Source organism: Corvus moneduloides, chromosome 3 (genome assembly GCF_009650955.1).
Source record: "Corvus moneduloides isolate bCorMon1 chromosome 3, bCorMon1.pri, whole genome shotgun sequence".
Classification (NCBI taxonomy): Eukaryota; Metazoa; Chordata; class Aves; order Passeriformes; family Corvidae; genus Corvus; species Corvus moneduloides.
In genome coordinates, this window is record NC_045478.1 from 101,297,230 (window position 1) to 101,315,472 (window position 18,243).

General features: G+C 35.5%; 1 protein-coding gene across 1 annotated transcript in view; it reads right to left on the reverse strand.

Annotated features, from left to right (window-relative positions):
• GPATCH2 (G-patch domain containing 2) overlaps positions 1–18,243 on the reverse strand; it is a 120,614-nt gene that overhangs the window by 18,181 nt on the left and 84,190 nt on the right. Inside the window, 3 exon segments of the mRNA XM_032103009.1 lie at positions 11,519–11,589; positions 14,187–14,226; positions 16,599–16,663. Coding sequence (XP_031958900.1) covers positions 11,519–11,589; positions 14,187–14,226; positions 16,599–16,663 — 176 coding nt within the window.

Here is an 18,243-nt window from a genome sequence, read left to right on the forward strand (position 1 = left end):
AGAGGACCAGACAAGAACTATTACTGCTGTGGAACTGGCAGGTTAGACAAAAATAAGCAGAGTTGTGAAGCTGCACAATACATTTTGAAATGCCTGTAATGGGGGTATTATAAAGTAGAGAGAACTCTGACCCTCAATCAGGCTAAGTTCAGCATTATGTTTCTTAGCATTAAATCACAAGAGCATGGATTACAGAAAGGAAGAAAGCTATTTGCCTGACTTCTCTCTACTTACCCCTAGCTTGCTTCCAGCTATCATTTATAAATAGTGCTCTGGAGGGAAGCTAGGCATTTTATTAGGGAAAAAATAAAACTTGTTAAGACCACCTTGCCTGAAAACCTGGCTTTTGACGTGCTGGTGACAGGGACTGGAGCAAGCAGTGTCAAATGGAATAATTTTTAAGGAAAGACAACAGGAACTTGTCGCCTCATTGTATGCATTTACAAATAGAGGCTTTTCAGAGTATTAGGCCTAGTTAAAGCTGCCCTCTGGATAAAAAGTGTTCCCAAGCAGCCTCAGACAAGCTTGGGAGACAAACAGATGTGACTATGGTCCCTGGCGTTTGGCAAGAACACTCACTGTCAATAAGAAAAATATGAGCATGGACAGGGCATCAGCTGCACCACGGCCGAGCAGGCCTGCAAGTGTCATAGCAGCGGCAAAGTTGTGGCAGAGGGAAATAAGAGGGCTGCAAAAGCCAGGCTGGTGTGAACTTACACTAGCTTGCCAAGAATTTTTGTTGTTGTTGTGTCATGCCTCAACGTATTAAACAAAACACTAGAAAAGCTGCTGTCAATTTTTATTCATTTTTCATCTTGCACACAGTGTTTAGATTCTCCTTTCTACATGGTAAATAAGAGCCTCAAAAACGAAGACAGACTGGGAAGGCAGCAATAACAAAAAAACCAGAAAAAAGCTATCGAAATATTAAATAAACCCCACAAAATCCTGTAAATAAACCCCACAGATTTGATACAGCAAACGCTTTTATAGAAGCAATGACATGCAAAGCAATTCACAAGCATCTCTGCATTTTTGTGAAACTTTTCCTCTGATAGAAATTTTGCTATTTCCTCCTTAAATAGTTGCAGTCTCTTTATCATTTATTTTTCTCAAGGTAATTGCCCTTACTACAGTAAGATGTCTAGAATTGTCTCTTTAAGCTCCCCTAACACTTATATCCATGCCTATACAACACAATCTCTTTTTCTGTAATTTTCATAGCTCCACAGGCAAATCTTTCTGATTAATTCCCTTTCAGCAGTTACACACATTCACCTCTCCAAGACGTTTGCAACAGGCCATGTCAGATTTTTATCTACCTTGACCTCTGTAGTCCATGGACCATGTGGTTACTTTCTCCAAATATACATCTTGCTCTGTGGGGGAACCTACAGCTGAGCTGCTTTAAATGCAATCCACCTTCTGAGGAACTGAGGATCCACCAGGGTTCTTCACTCTATCACTGGTAGATATCACCCTTGCCATGATCAGAGTTGAAAGTCACTGAGAAGAACACCATAATAAAATGGCTGTAGGACAGCAGATATTCCTGAACATGTGTTCTAGTTCTCTGGTTTATTATTTGCTTCTGCACTCACTATCATCACAAAACGAAACTTACTAATGAAGGCAGGTGTGAAGGAGTGTTTTTTGTTTAACAGTTTTTACCAAATATCTGTACACTAACTTGGAAAATCTGATGCAGCATATTATTATGACGTAATAATATTTTCAAGAAGACTGATTTCTATTCCATAATTAGATGAATTGGTAATGATCAATACTTGCCTATCCATTATATTGCAATTAACATCTCTCACCTGAGGAAGAAACACACAGTAAACAGTGACACTCCGTTCTGCCACAGTATCAGTGCATTCCTGCAGATGGCTGTAGAACTCTGCAAGTTTATCACTACTGAATGCTTCAGCTAATGCAGAGGCTTGATGAAAGTTTTTAAGTCAACTTCTTTCATGAGACACCACAAAAAGACCAAAGTTAACTGGTTTGCATTTTAGAAGGGACTTGAGAGAATTATTTTGAAGGGGAAATCTAACTGAAACTGTCAGTTCTCAGTCTTAAAACATGGATAAAAAATACATATTCATATGGGAATGATTGTAGGAGAATGCAGTAGGGACGACAACTCACTTTTAAGCTTGAAATTCCTGGGCAATTTCTTACAAACTGAAATAGAGTAGGGAGAGTGTGAAGCAATGTTCACAGCAGCAGTTAAAGATGGAAAAAACAGAACTCGATTGTGGAAGAGAGAAACAAGCCAATAAAATGATTAAAAAAATGGAATGTGTGGAACAGCTCAACTTCATAAAAATCAAAAAATACTCTGTTATTTAAGTACCTTTCACACAAAAATATCACATAAATGATTCTCCTTACACAGAATGGACCTGTAGCACAGCCTATCTTGTTTTTACATGGCTTAAAATGCAGACACTGCTGTATCTGGTGTCCAGTGGAACACATCCACTAGTGCTGCTTAAATAAGGGAGTTTGGAGGAACTTTAATTCTTCCTGTACATTCCGAAATTACCACAAGTGACAGACAATGGCTTCAAGAGCATCAGAGTCAATGGAACAGTTTATGATAAGTTTAGAGGTAAACACCATTAAAACCCTATTATATATGTCTTTCCAAACATCTCATAACACTAATAGCTAATTAAATTAAGACAAACATAAAATTCTACATTTCCATTTGATTGAGTCTCCAGAAGTATGGATTACATTAAAAGGTATCACTCCAAATACATGTACTAAGCGACTGGGGCTGTAAATTTGGGAAGACTACTCTGTATTATCTAGGTATAACAAAATACTTAATCTTTGCCTCTGGCATGTGTATCAATCTAACCACAGAAAAGATGCATGATGATTTCATAATATTACACTGAAACATGCAAGGCAGGTTTGTTTCTGAGGAAAAATACATAAAAAAAATGGCTAAGGAATTTTGTAAGGAAAGATGTCTTCTTTCCTTTGTGGTACACAGCTTGTCAAAACATGAATGCAGCTCCTGGTGTCTACTTGAACACCCAGAGAAGGGTAGCATGTGCAGTAATGCATCTGCCCCATGGACAGTTAGAGAGGGATGGTTCCTCGTCCATTCTAAAGAAGGCACCTGCCTTCTTTTGCTCTTTTGCTTTCTTGTCACTTTTCTCAGACAATATGAAATCAGTTCCATGCATGATTCCTCCTCACCCTTTACAAACAATAAAGCTTTTCTTCAAATTTGTCTAAAGAATGACATCATCTATATAATAGATTGCTTCACTTACCTCTGCTAGTGTGAAAACCATTACACTAACCAGAAGAGCTATGCACTTTATTTCCCTTTTATTACATCTTAAAAAGATGTGATAAACCCATGCAACTCTATCAAACTCCTTTCATACAATGTCAATCTGTTCACAACATAACTTCAAGCATAAGGGTGACACACCTGTATTATTGAAGGTCCTAGTGCAATCCTGTTATGACTAGAATACAATCTTTCCCTGGCCCATCAGATTACCTCATCACTTAGTAAATACAATATCCTAGCACACTCCTTTCTGTTATCTTTAGCAGCACTTTTGTCGTTCAAACACAGTAGTTGTCCAAAATTTATCTGAACACTAAAAATCGACACATTCAACTTCACACTGGCATAATTTTAGTGCACATGATGGAAAACAAAAACCTGCATCACTACGTATGTTCTGACACCCATACTCAAGTCACTTATGCACTTTATCTGTGAAAAGAGACCCTAAAAAATAATTCTGTAGTAGAGGCCTACTGCCCTAAGAAAGGATAATGCATTGTTTTTTCTTGGTTCTAATTAGTAATTTAAGCATATGTTCAGCATTTAACTCTAAATGTTTGCCTTTTCCCCAAGCTCTAAGACAGCTGTCCAAGATGTGAATGCCAGAAAACATTTAAATATCAACATCTGTTGAATTATGTTAATTTAGTGTAATATAATTGGGCATGAGTTGGAATTGATCAAAAGTATATGAATTACACAAAGGCAAATCCAAACCAATATCTTGGTGTACAAACAAGTCACCAAGGAACACTGAGGAAATAAACCCAAAAAATACACTTCTGTCAAAAATTACACAGCAAAGAACTTTCAGTTTTCTTCAACAAATGACATGATTTCACATTTTCAATACAGGAAATTAATATTTATACTAACTCAGAATATAAATTTCATATTCATTTAGAATATTTCTAAATATTTTTGATGGCAAGTTCCATTATTGTTTTGTGTTAAGCAGTACATGATTAAAAAAATGCTCCTATTTGTGCAATGGTGAAATGCAGTTTGAAAATAGGTCACAGTAACAGACTGTCATCCTGTTACAGGACAATATTGTTTCACAAATTCTAAAGCAAATATTCTTTGGTTTCTTCTTCATCTTGCAACAACACTGCTGCTATTTGAGAGATATGGGCCTCGATCCTCCACATCCAGAAGTGTTTTAGAAAATATCTTTATGACTTGAGCAGTAAACATGGATTTGAACAGACACTTTAATGGAAGGACTTGATAGTGTACTCAGCTACACCATTTCTTCCAGGTATTTCTGGATACATATTTGTTTACCAAGTATGATATTCACTAAATAAACTTAGCATGGGACAAATGTATTTTGTCAAAAAGATTTTAAAAACCACATTTTAAAGTTCTGGATTACAGTCATATAGAGTTAGGTTAAATTATTGCAAACATTAGTGTTGCATTCAAAATGTTTTATAACAGGTAAGGAACAAGAAGCAACATTAAAAATCCAAGTATGTAATACAGTAGCTCAAAAATGGAGGACAAAACATGAAAATTGTATGTAATTTGAAGCAAACTATCCAAATTTTCATCTAAACTCTTTCTCTCCTTACACAAAACCACAGTCTGGATAAAAGTCAGTGTGCCTATGCCTCAGAATTTTAATGAATGTGCACCAGGGGATACTGATTTACACATATGAGATTCAGGGATCCTTTTTAGTTTAGTAGGAACCTGATGTAAGACTCGCACAATTTGATGTGCAATAAAACCAGAAAGAGGGAAGCCCACCCTTCCTTCATGCACACCTATTCATCTTCATCCTTATGGTATGCAGCTTTAATGTGCCTTTATGGTGGAACACAGAGACACAAAACCAAATTTCCCATGGTGGGGGAGACAATGGGACAAACGAGTAGTGGAAAACCAGAGTGCAAAACAACCTCCTTGACTGCAGTGCTGCCTAACCACAGCTTAAACAGTTTGGGGAAGGACAGTGCAAGTCCCTGTGCACAGCTCCTCCTCAGACCTTACACAGCAGGAGGGGTCTTCAGACCTCTGGAGCGCAAATTAAGTTTATCCTTATGCCGTTAGTATTTTAATAGGTAAGCTGAGACAAGCAAAGTTTGAGCTGTGGAGCACAAACTTATGCAAAAAGACAGCAAGACAGAGTATCTAATGCAGGTGAATGTGAGAAACAAGCACACCATGTGCTAAAATTTGGTTACTTCAAAGTGAGAAACTTGCTATCAGTTCATTCAGGGGAAAAATTCAATCCAGATAGTACATGAGGAGGATCCAGAGGTACATAATTTTTAGAGGTCATCTGATTTTTTTACTGTAAGTGTTTTTAAAATCAGGAAATATTAACTTCCTGTTAAATACATGCTCTTCATGTACCTGGAATTCCATTTTAAATGACAAATTTTCAGTATCATTTAGCAGCTTGTTTATGTACCTTATTATAAAGTATATTAGATTCTAGTGCAAGAACAACAAAATTCAGCTTGTGGTTTTGTACCTAATTTTGCATTAAAGATGCCAAAGAAATTGCTCTGATGGAATTAATGGAAAAACGTATTTTCATAACAGAGCCTGGTTCAAAATTTCTTCTATTTTTGTGAAGTTCTCATTATGGAAGTCCAGTTAAAAGGCAACAGTTTAAAGACATTAGGTGATTAATAGCTATTTATTCAATAGATACTTTAAATCTATCCATGAAACACTACTGAAGCTCAAAGATTTCCACAAAATTAAAGCATCACACATTGGCTACACTTTGAAATAACAATTAAACTCTCATCGCCCTGTCCTCCTCTCCCAAGTGAAAATCCTTCCAGCACCTTAAAAATAAGGCAACAGTACAGAAAACTCAATCAGGAATTGCTGTCTCCCAAAACAGCACCATCTTTTATCCTTTCCAGAGAAGAAAAATACTAAACTGATGGAATAATGTTGTCCCTGAGGGTGACAGCAAGGGAGGGAAGCAATGTGTCCTCAAACATTCACATAATTTAATCTGGAACTGCAAATATTATTAAGCAGCAATCATAACAGCACAGTTACTGCTTCATGGCACTCCAAAGAGGAGATAAAACTGCTTAGTTGTTAATTTCTAATGATGTAAACACATTTGGATTTTAATGTTGTATCTGAATCTCCTGCATTATTAGCTCTGGGGTTACAAGACATTAACTTACTACCTTTAATAATTTTACACTTGAATTAAAAGGTGTGTTTAAATATGACTTTATTTTAAAGTATTTTTGTTGAGAATATGTGTTCATGTGATAGCAGAAGCAAATCTCCTAATAAAACAGCTATGCATTCCTTTGCTTTTCTGCAGTGTAAGTATGTGCACGTGTTCGTGTATAATTTTCAAAAACTGGCTGAATTTACCTCCTCTGGTATTGTAATTTCATTCCACAAAAGCTACATTAAACAATTACAGTTCTTGTAATTAACCAGTAGTCTAATGTACAGTTTTCTTATCCCAATCCATTAACAGCTGCTCAAAAAATGTAGTAATTAATGGTTTCATTTATTTTTGGCAACCTGCACCTCGACAAATAGTTTTGTATCTGTTGCAAATTAGGACTCTTTCCCAAACAACAGATGACATGATGGGAAAGAGGGAGCAGGCAGAATCCTTGCACATCTTTGTCCCTTTAGAAGATCAAATAAAGAGCAGCTGTAATGTTATTTGTCATATCTGTGTAAAAAAGTACCGTGTTCCATATCATCAGATGAAAATGAACAAGTGCTCTACAAATGCACGAATAGGGTTTATTCTTTAAAACTGGGACAGACAAAAAGCTGCAATTTTAACCAAAACAATTACAGTCTTTTGTAAAGCTCTCCTCAGGTTTGGTGCCATTTTATCTATTACAAGCTTTCTTTAAATACTAATTCCCAGAGAACACATTTATAAGAAGTGAAAAGACGTGAGAGTCGTTCTCTTGTATCAGCACAAGCACAGAATTAAACTGGACTGAGAAAAACTAGGGATAGGAGAGAAAGCAAGAGTTGCAAAAACCACAGGGAATTTCCATCAGTGTTGTTTACCATGGCAGGAAAAGACTTCAAAGACTTCTGGCCAGCTCAGGTGATCACTGGAGGACTGGCACACAGTCCTCCTGCCACACTACAGTAAAGGCCAAGTAGGGAGCTCCTGCTGATTTTTAAAGAAATATCAAGGTACTATCTCTACCTCAAGCTATGGTCTACTTTGCAGCCACAAGAATTGGCTAACTAGCTCATGCTAAACTGCTGCTACATAGATTAAATTCTTAACACAGCCTCAGTTAGGTAGCTGAAACCTGACATGTAAAATTCTACTCTACCTTGAAACCACTTTCATGAGTACGACTTAATCTTCTTTCAAGCCAGGAATGAACTGCATAGGAACTAAAAGTAGATTTTTTTTTTCCTCTTTTAGACATCTCTGGGGAAAACACTGGCATGTGGAAAGACAACAAAGAATTATCAAGATTCAACCCAAAAAAATTACTAAGTGGTAAAAATTTGGGCGCTATTTTCCTTTCAGTTTCTCAATTCAGGCACGTATCAAATTACAGTTACAATACAGTAAAAAAAAAAAATACGTAGATGAAATAACTCAGGTACTTAACAGGAGCAGACTACAAAAGAAATATGACACAAGACCTCTATGTAAAGGAAATGATTCCACAACAGTAACTTATTCAGAGTCCACTGTTTTCCCAACCTGCAATTCTCTTGCTTCTAGTTACCTAGTTATGGCATTGACTGTATGACCAAAGGCAAAATATGAAGTTGGTTAAGTATCCTGCTTATTCTGTTAAATGAGGATAAAAGTACTTCCCCTCTTCATAAGGGGGCTGTGAGGATAAGTACATGAGGTATTTAAAGACAGAGAGATAGTTGTGTGATGGATGTCCCCCCACATAGTTAACAATGCAATCACATGTTCAAAATCATGTTACAGCAGTTCAGCAAAATATCCTTCAACACTGTCCCCGTTGCTGATCAAAGGAATCTTAGCCATGGGGAATCTCCTTTAGGTAAAACCCTTCTTTTGTAAAATTTTAAGGAAGTGACTTAAGAAAACGTATTTTACCTCATGAGGGGAGCAGGCAAAGAGCCCATGATCAGCTCTGGCAGTTCAGCTGCCAAGCAGCAACTTGTTAACTCCCCGTAACTCAATCATGTTTGCCCACTGCCTCGGGCTACAGACAGACATTTGGTCTGCTAACAACTGCACCAGATGAAGACATTACTATCCCAAGCTATTTGTTATCACGCATCTGCTGGAGATTATCAGCTCCACAGCTCTGCTGGAGGAAGAAATCGTGTGAGCACGCCTTCATATGGTTTGTACAAAACCAGCCAATTTAATTTAAATAGGTGAGTTGAGCTAACCAGGCTGGTTTTGCCCAAAGCACATTAAAAAATTCAGACAAAAAACCTTCTCTACTGGCAAAAGAATAGGGGATGAAAACAAGGAGCTGGAAGAATTATCTATCCTTTAAGCAGTGTAGCTGATTTGGAGAGGAGACCATTCCCATCCTAATGCAGAGAGATAATATAAACAGAGAACATTTTCCAAGGCTCTAGAGGAGAAAGAAATGCAACTTTTTAAAGAGCCTTTTTCAGTACTGTTAATAATCTAAATAATGAATGGGAAAACTAAATATTTGCAGATTAAATCTTACCTGTATAGGTAGCATAAATAGATAGATATATTGAACTGTATCAGTGTAATATAACCTATCCAGGTTCTAAGTTTTGTAGTGCAGGACTGTCCCCCACATCTGGTCTGCCAGTAGCCATATCAACAGTTCTCTACAATCTATCTTGGCACTAGCAAAAGTTCATGTTAGTTTGTACAGGATTAGATAATTATCATTAATTTTGACAGAAGAAATCTAAGACATTAAACCCAGTACAGTAAAGCTCATCCCAGACAGTATGATTCCACCACAATGCGACAGCTGCAGACCACTGCTATGTTTAGAGCTCCACACCTTTCTGATGTATTTACACAGTAAATTATTCCACAAGTCACTGATCTAATGTAATAAGGGTATTTACATATTGTCTACATGCTGAGACAAGAACTGTGTTCAGTCATCCAAAAGGGGTAAGAAAAGTCAAGGCAAGCATAGAAAAATGTGTGTGTACACATCTCAAGACACATATGAAAAACAAAAGAAAGGTCTACCAGAATAGCAAATGAACAAGAAATGCCATTATCTGAAAACGATACAAAAAAAAAGACCCACAGAAATTCAGTCTTGCAATAAAAACAGCTGTATTCTGGATAAGTACAATAATTTTATAGAATGTCCAAAACTTGTCCACTGCTGCTGTTCTCTCACTGCATTTAGCAACAAAGAGCAAGACAATTTAAGGTCAGAGCCACTACTTTTTGTACGCCTCTTTTTAAGGGATTGCTCATCTGAAGTAGCTGGAAGTGTCCATATATGTTTAATATATACCATGTAAACAAGACTGTATGCTTTCATATTCTAAGACAGCAGATGGCCTATTAAAAACATGAGTTTTGTAGTACTTTGAATTTTTTTTTAAGTCACTTCAAGTTTCTATGGTAGACAGAGAGAATGGTGGTTTTCTGAAAGAGCACAAGTAATTATTTTGAAATAACCTGACTTATTTGGATGAATCTGGACTGCGTACATCATGTACCTTGTAATACATTGTAACAATAGTTTATGTAAGTGCTACTTTAACAATATGGGTATTTTTTTGAAAATGCTAATCTTCACTTATCTGGATTTGACATGTATTACTTCTACACAAAACTGCCACATCTTTATTGGGATAAGAGTCTATTAAGGTACTGTTGACTGGACACGAAGAGAGGTTGAAGATCACTTCATGTATTTAATGCCACTTTACAACTCTCTCTTCTAACTGCTTGTGCAGGTAACAAACAGTTCCCAAGAGCTTCATTGGCCAGGATAACATGTAAGTTATGATTCTGAATTCCTCATACTCTGTTTTATTTTGCTACAGCATAAAAAAGACCCTAAAATGACTCTGAATATAATCTGTTCCTTACTGCTCACTTTATACCCACTTTATACTCTCAAGTTTCCTGTGAGCACTCTGATAGTAAGAGTGCATTTATGGTGAAAATTCTATCTAAAGTTAACTCATTCAAAAGTTTCGAGTGAAAATATCATTTACAAGTGCACTTGCAAGAAAATTATGCAGAAATTTTCAGAATTTTAATATAAAAGGTTTGATAGACAAAGATAATCAAAATTTCTATAGATGAATGACTGACACTTCTGTAACCTATGTTTGAGAGCATGTAACCAGAACTTCTATACAATGAAAAAGATTCATATTTAATATGCATATTTAAAAAAAAAAATTGGTCTCCCTTTCCAGGTAATCAGCAAGGCAAGTATCTAAGAATATTAAAATCTTTGGTCTGAGTGACTGCATATATACTAAAAAACAACTGGTTGACAGAAAATTGTCTCAAGTGGTACCATAGAATCACATGATGATATAAATTTATTACAACTTTTTGAAGAAAGTAATTTAATGGCACATTGCCATCTTTACAGGACAACATAAAAATTGTGTAAGGTGTTGTGCATAGCATGGGAAGCATTTCTGTAGTTTCTCATTTGAAAAAAATGCTAAAATTAAAATAATTACTTGGTAGAATGGATTCAGCAGGTGACTTGCACATTAAAAAAACCCCTCTAGAAACAGACTCCTATATCAGTAAGTTCAGTCTTGAAGTTTTTGTCTTTTGAGGGGAAGGAAAGAAGATGGAGATAGAAGTAGATTTGTTTTTATTAAGTCTTCACAATGAAATGTTTATTGTCAAAATATACGAACAATTTAAGTGTTACAGTATTTGAGTTATCTTCTTGATTTCAGATATGCATAATATAATTTTATATGTTTCCAGCACTTAACTTACATGCCAGAAGCACAAACCTTACTTTGGCATCCATTTAATTCTGATGTTCTAGAGATTAAGTTTGGCAAATGCAGTTGCATTATAGTCACCAAAAAAGGTCAAACACTCATACATAAGGCAAAGATTATGCCATTCAAAAGAAATTCTTGAAAGTAAGTTACAAATAAACCCAGGAGACCTTTGAAAATACCCCAAAAGAATAGTGTAAGTTTTATATAAAGATTTGAGGAATCACCAAATACATCAAGTGTACTAAAGGCAGCTGTGCCACATTAACTTACCTGCTGGCTGTTTTTACAGAGCTGTTCTTCTTGTGTCCCCTCTCCGAGCGGTTGTCTCGCAAGAGCTGAAGCTGTTAAAAGAAAACATGTTCAGAAGAGTCTCACAAACAGTGCCTTCATTTGCTTTTTAGAATTTTTATTCTGACAGTGCAGTTATTTCCTCTCTTGAGTAATCTGTCAATAGTTTTCACCCATGACTTTGAGATGGACATTAATAGAATTTTACAATAGTAGCTAATATGTAAATATATATATCCCACCAATTTAAAATGCCTGAATAATTGAAAATGTAAGAATTAAAGCATTTTCAAAGCATATTAGAAAGCCATGCAATCACAATTTCACAATTAACTTATCTGTAAAATGTTACAATTTTCACAATTTCAATTAAAATTTTTGAAGTCATATAATTAGAACTGTTTGGAGGACACTTAACTTATAAAAAAATTGTTCAGGTTAGCACTTGTATCTAAGCAGTTATGAAACAGTTGTAAACTCTTCTAAGCCCCAGGAGCTTTAGTAATTTGCAAGTTGCAGAATCAACAAAAATACAGTATTAAAGCTTCCTGTAATAGTGAGGAAGTAGGAATAGTGAAGGATTTGTTTAACTGAAACGGTGACTCAGCTTCTGAAACAAGCTGTGATTTATTTTGTTTATTTTTAGACAAATAAAGGAAGACTTTTCATTCAGATGCCAACACTCAAAATTGTATTTCCAGCATTATGACATTTGTCAGACAAGTCAAGGCACACTGACAGTAAAAAATAACATGTACATGCATGAGAATGCTATACTAAAGAAATTGAAACTGGACAGTATAAAAACTCCACAAATGTTGTTTGAAATGTCTCATATATTGAAGAAAAATTAGAATGAAAGACTGTTTAGAAACAAAGGAGAGGCAAATCGACCTAATATTCACAGCAAAGACACTTGAAAATCCTGTGGAAATTAGGAAATGATCAACTTTAAGACTTGGACAACCAACCCTTAATGTTGTAGATGACCATGGACTCCAAAAAATGCCACCAGTTTGAAAAACTGAACAATTTCTCCTCAACTCTCTACAGCTTCCCTCTTGTACAAGGAATGCTTCTTGTAATTTCAACTATCTAGTTCTCAGACGCAGTAGTTTACTATATAAATAAATTTAGTGAGAATTTTATTGGTTGTCAAAATTACATTACACCATCACACTCATTTCTTTTCTTCCTCTGTCTTAAAAAAAGCTCAAACCCATTATGTACCAGTAACATCTATAATTAGTGACATTAGCTTTACTTCACCATTCCTTAGTAATCTGTAAATTACAAATTCAGTTAACTTCAGATAAGCTCTGAAAATACAGCTCTTAGGAAAGATGGAAAAACCCACATAAAATATAAAATTAACTCAAATCTGCTATTACAGAAAAATTGATTAATTCATCAAACTCATGGTAACCTAGTTTTTTTTAGGTGATCCTTACACTAGAAAATTTATTTCAAAATAATGAGAGTTAAATGTGAATTATATAAAGCTGTCTATTTAGAGGTGAAGTGTCAGTCAGCTTATTGTAACATGCTGGAATCACAATTTACAGCTAAAACTACTGTGCTTTATCCACTCTGGCAGTTTTGGGTAAGTAGTATTGCTTGCTCTGGAGTTCAAAAGAAAGGGGAGGGAACAGGAAAGGTTTAAACTATGACTTACTGGAGCTACAAGAGTTCATGATGGATCACCTGAAGATGAACCTTCCAAAGACTCTTCAGACTTTCTTTCCTTTTGAAGTTTCAAATCTTATTTACATTTGCAAAAGTACCAGCAAACTGGCACAGATCTAATGCAATCAACTGTTAAATCAACTTTTTCCAACTTAAAAAAATGGAAAGTTTGTGTTAAATTTCAATGTATTAATGATATTTTCAGCTACTTTTATTTAGCAGTTGAAGTTAACTATACATCTATGGAATGAGAGCAGATTTATTCTCACATTTTATAGTCCTGGACAGTATGTTCTGTTTAGACCTCACTACCATCCACAAAGAGAGGTATTCCTCCATGTCTGAAGACAAGCTAAAGAACTAAGTGCCATGTTGCTAATCAAACATTAAATATGGCTTCACATTCTTGCAACCACATCTCTAGGCTTGGATCTCCCAGGGACTGCACTGTAGGGGCTCAGCAGACAACATAGTAAGGTATTTTCACCAATATCTGCACCATGATGGAGATGTAACAGTTCTTTTTTTTACTGCAGTAGGCATTTTAACCAATGAAATGCAGAAAAAAGGAATTGAAGATCATCCTGTAGAAGGCTCCCCACTTGTGTAACTGGTTCTGTATTTCTTGATTTTGGGAGCGAAACATTTTGCTTTCCAGCATTTTAAGAAATGTAACATTTGGAGATACCACAACTGACAAAATCATTAAAAAAAAAAAATCAGAATTTTCATTTAAACACTAAAACCTCAAAAACACTTAAGTGAAATTAAGTGACTAATTAAAGATTTTTAATTAAGAGGATTTTGGAAATGCACTGCTGTTAATATGTTTGCTTAAAAGAAGATATGAAATTATACCTGCTTTGTTTGCAATGTCTTAAAATATTAGCCCACTACCTCTGGAGTAGAGGTAAAGTTCTTTATACATCTCAAGTAAACTGTTCTTGATCAAAGCAGTTCTTACCTGGCTGTGTTCCTTTCTAGCCCCAGGGCTAAACCAGTGACTGTGGGAGAAAAAGAAAAGACAGGTTTAACAATATAACTAACAAAGCACATGCTATCATATGACCAGTCTGTGCATGCTTTTGGGTATTTTATTGCCTGCCAGGAAAATACAGCCGTTGGCTATGCTTTATTTTAATGGGGTATTTTTATTGAATGCTTTAAGTTTGTAACAGTTCTGAAAGAATGCATCACAGTTTCACTTCTGAGCAGCTGCTGGCTTTATAGGTAATTATATTTTGTCAAACAAGCTAAAATAATACGTAAATGATGGTATTTTAATATACTACAATGCACATGCTATAAACTAAAGTAATTCCATATTTAGTACTGAAATGGTACTTATTAATGATTATAGCTGAAAAGACTTTAAAGCAGTTTGGACTACCTGATAGCTGTTAATGTATTATTTCACAAACTGAGGTCTGAATTTGAAACTAAAGTGAAATGCCAAGTCTGTAGTCAAAACCTAGTGGCTTCATATCTCCATACAACTGCAAAATTATGACTATTGGTAGCTTTATTTCATAGAGATGGAAATTCAGAGTAAGATTTTGACATACAGGGATGTCACAATGTGCCTCTTCCCTCAACAGCAGTAAAAGCATAATAATACTGGCTCACATACACACTGTGGTCACACAGAACTGAATTACCATCTGAATGGAGCTGTAGCAAGCATCATACAAACCTGCACACTTGCAAAAGGAAAAGAAGAAAGAAAAAAACCCCCTACAACAAGGGGGTCTCAAGTTACATACATGTAGTATCTACACACTATTTGTGTAAGCAAGCAACAGGTTTTGGTCAAAGGATAAAATAATTCCATCCATTGAAATACTGCACAAAAAGAGCATCCCACTATCTGCTATTATGCTTGCACGTTCCTCTAGAAGTGTAACCAAAGATTATAAGCTTAACTTAGCCATGCTTTTTCTGAAACAGTTCCATTCAATGCAATTTAGCCCCATTTTCTCCCCCAAGCAGCCACATAATTACACTTCAATTTTTACTTTAATTAGTATACTGAAAAGATTCAGATTCCATGGAACTGTCTGGTTTAAATCCCTTTTAATTTTCAAGTCACAAATCTGAAAGTTTTGTGGCTTTTTGTCACTCAACTTTTCTGAGTTTGATAATGAGCAGCCAACCCTCTCATTCTTGCATAAAAGACCAGCTGTCACCCAAACCTCCATACTGCTTTTTCTACTTTTAAGGTGATTAAGGAAAAGGAGATGGAAGTGAAAAAGGAACAACAGCAGTAAAGTAAAAAGTATAGCTTGAGACAAGGTAGACATCTATGTATTTTGGACATGCAACATTCATCAATTTTACTCAGGAGTTCAAAATCTGGTGAAAACTGGGAGATTCCATGTACACACAACTTTGACACTGATTTTTACCATTTTGTCCATTCCCTTAATTACAGTATTATTTGTTTGCTTGTCTTTTTAAGTAAAATAAGTAAAAGTAAAACCCATAAAATAACAGTTGAATTACTGGTAGAAATCGGTAGAAATAACTTACAAAATCACAACCTCTTGAATTTACACACACATTATCAAGTTATGAGATGAAACAGAGGTGGATTAGAGGTGTAAAACAGTTGGTACTGAGGAGCTGATGTTTGTAGTACCCCTGGTTTGGCAAGTTTTGTTTTAAACTGTGGATGATGTATCTAGTAGCAGTTAGAACATATAAATATATCTCCAAATATACAAATTATATATAATTTCCTCATCATGTATGTCTATGTTTTAGAGTTTTGTTTTGAAAAATAAAGGAAAATATTATCTTCCAAGTGTTTAAAAGATGTAACCAATAAATAATGCTGCTAATGTTGTCAGCGGAAGAGAATAAGAGTTTACAGTAATGACACACTAGTGTAACTAAAGAAAGTGAATTACATTCCCTATTTACAGGTGTTTAAAAAACGAATTCAATATCTTTTTGTGAAAATTATTATGAACTTCTTCCTCACACGATACATCATGTGAAAGACTCGATATGATGCTTGTGTATTTGCATACATTCAAGCTTGGCATTTCTGAATTTCTCTTTAGAGAAAAACAAAACAAGTATTTTCAAAGAACCCATTTTTGCTATCCAGCCTTAAACAAGTTTGCATTTTAGGAAAGGATACTTAGAAAGTTCATAAAAAGACATTTACAAAGACCTGAATTTCATGTTTCCTTAAGAAACAAAAAATGAAATAAAAAGGATTTTAAGTACTCTTATTAAATAAAGACCATCAGGTAAACTGAGCTGCAGCTCTCATCACATTTGTGCAGTTGTAAAATGTGGCTTTGAGACAGAGGTACCATTGTAAAGCAAACCATAGCAAAAAGTTGTAACTCCCATCACTGGTACTCACTCATGGTGAAGAGAATCCTGGGACAAGTGAACTGTTTTCCTGCTACCACCTGGTCCTGGAGTTATCTAATGGAAACATAAAGGAAAAATGTCTTTGAATAATGGGGCAGCATATGCACAAAATGGTTGCTTATTAAGAAAATACATCACAAACATTAAACACAAAATAGATTATACTAACACATTGTACTAAATACAGTAAATGCAATTAGCAATATCTGCAATTTTAAAGTAAAGCCTGAGTGCAGAAAGTGCTATATGAGATTAAGCAAAATCCTTTATGTGTAATTCTGATTGGATGTCAGACATAAAGACACAGACATCAAGGACCTAAGTTACTTTTCTGTAAAGTCCATGAAGTACTTTACTTCCAAAAAATGAAAATTAGATGTTTTGAAAATCATCGGCAATATACTGTCCTTATTTATTGCTCATACAGCAAAAAATTTATTAAAAAACCCCCTCCCAACACAAAACTTTTGAAATTCAAGTTGACAGGGGATAGAAAGCAAAGGTTAAATAATTTTTACCACACCGTACTGTAGTCCTTGTCCAGTGCTTTATATAAGCTGAAACCTAAGATATGTGATAGTGTCAACTGAAGAATGATCTTCAGAATGCACGAGAGCACACGCAGACTTTTGCTGATGATGACATTCTGATATTGCTCAAGAATGGATTCAAACAGCTTTATTCTTATTTTTGCAAAATGCTTAATTCATGCCCATGTGTAGATAGGTAAAAGCAGAAGAGTAAGAGACAACACATGAGACACATGCTCAAGGAACTAGAGCAGCAGGCAAACTCTTCCTGATGGAAAGAATGAAGGAACAAACTTTCAGTTCCTTGGAGACAGTTTTATAATCAGGAGATAACCAGAGGTGGAATGAAGTCAGATGTTGGGCCAGTTTTGACAAGAGACCACAAAAGCTCAATGGTAATATATTTACATGGCTCAGGCTTGCCAAAAGTACGTAAGCTGGAGATTCATGGATAAAAGCAGCCTACTCGTCATTAGAAGAATAATGAGCTCAACTCTTAAGTGAAAATATCCCTATTAATGTGGTTTTGTAATGGAGAAAAGGCAGGGCAGTCAGAGCTCCAAGTCTGGAAGACTTTCAAAGAATGCTCGCTGAATAATTTGAGAGCTCCAAGTGGTTAAAGTATTTGAACAAAATCTGCTTCTTTGACCTGAAGAATGATGTCACTCTAGGCTGAATTGAGAAACAATAAAGTGCTGTCACTTTTCTGGCTGACGGGGATTAAGAAGAATTGGTAGTATCTTACCACTGAAAAATCTATGCAAGCATACAAATCATAGTAGAGGAAATCACGGCAGCTACCTGGGAGAACATCACCTACTGCTTTATGCCCATTTGGAATTTACTGTTTTACTAGACTGATCAAGGCCTTACACAGCCACGGGATGATAACAAAACATTGACCAAATGCTACTGTTTCAATGTCATGGTTCATCTAATAATAAAACTGAGAAATGGCCATTCACAAAGACAGACATGGAAATATAAACCAACATTTTAATATGTAATTTCCAAATTTTAAGATTAATAACTAAACTGTTACTTTAACACTACAGGTAAGCATGCAGCTCAGCTCTTGAGAGTTATATCCTGCATTAATCTCAA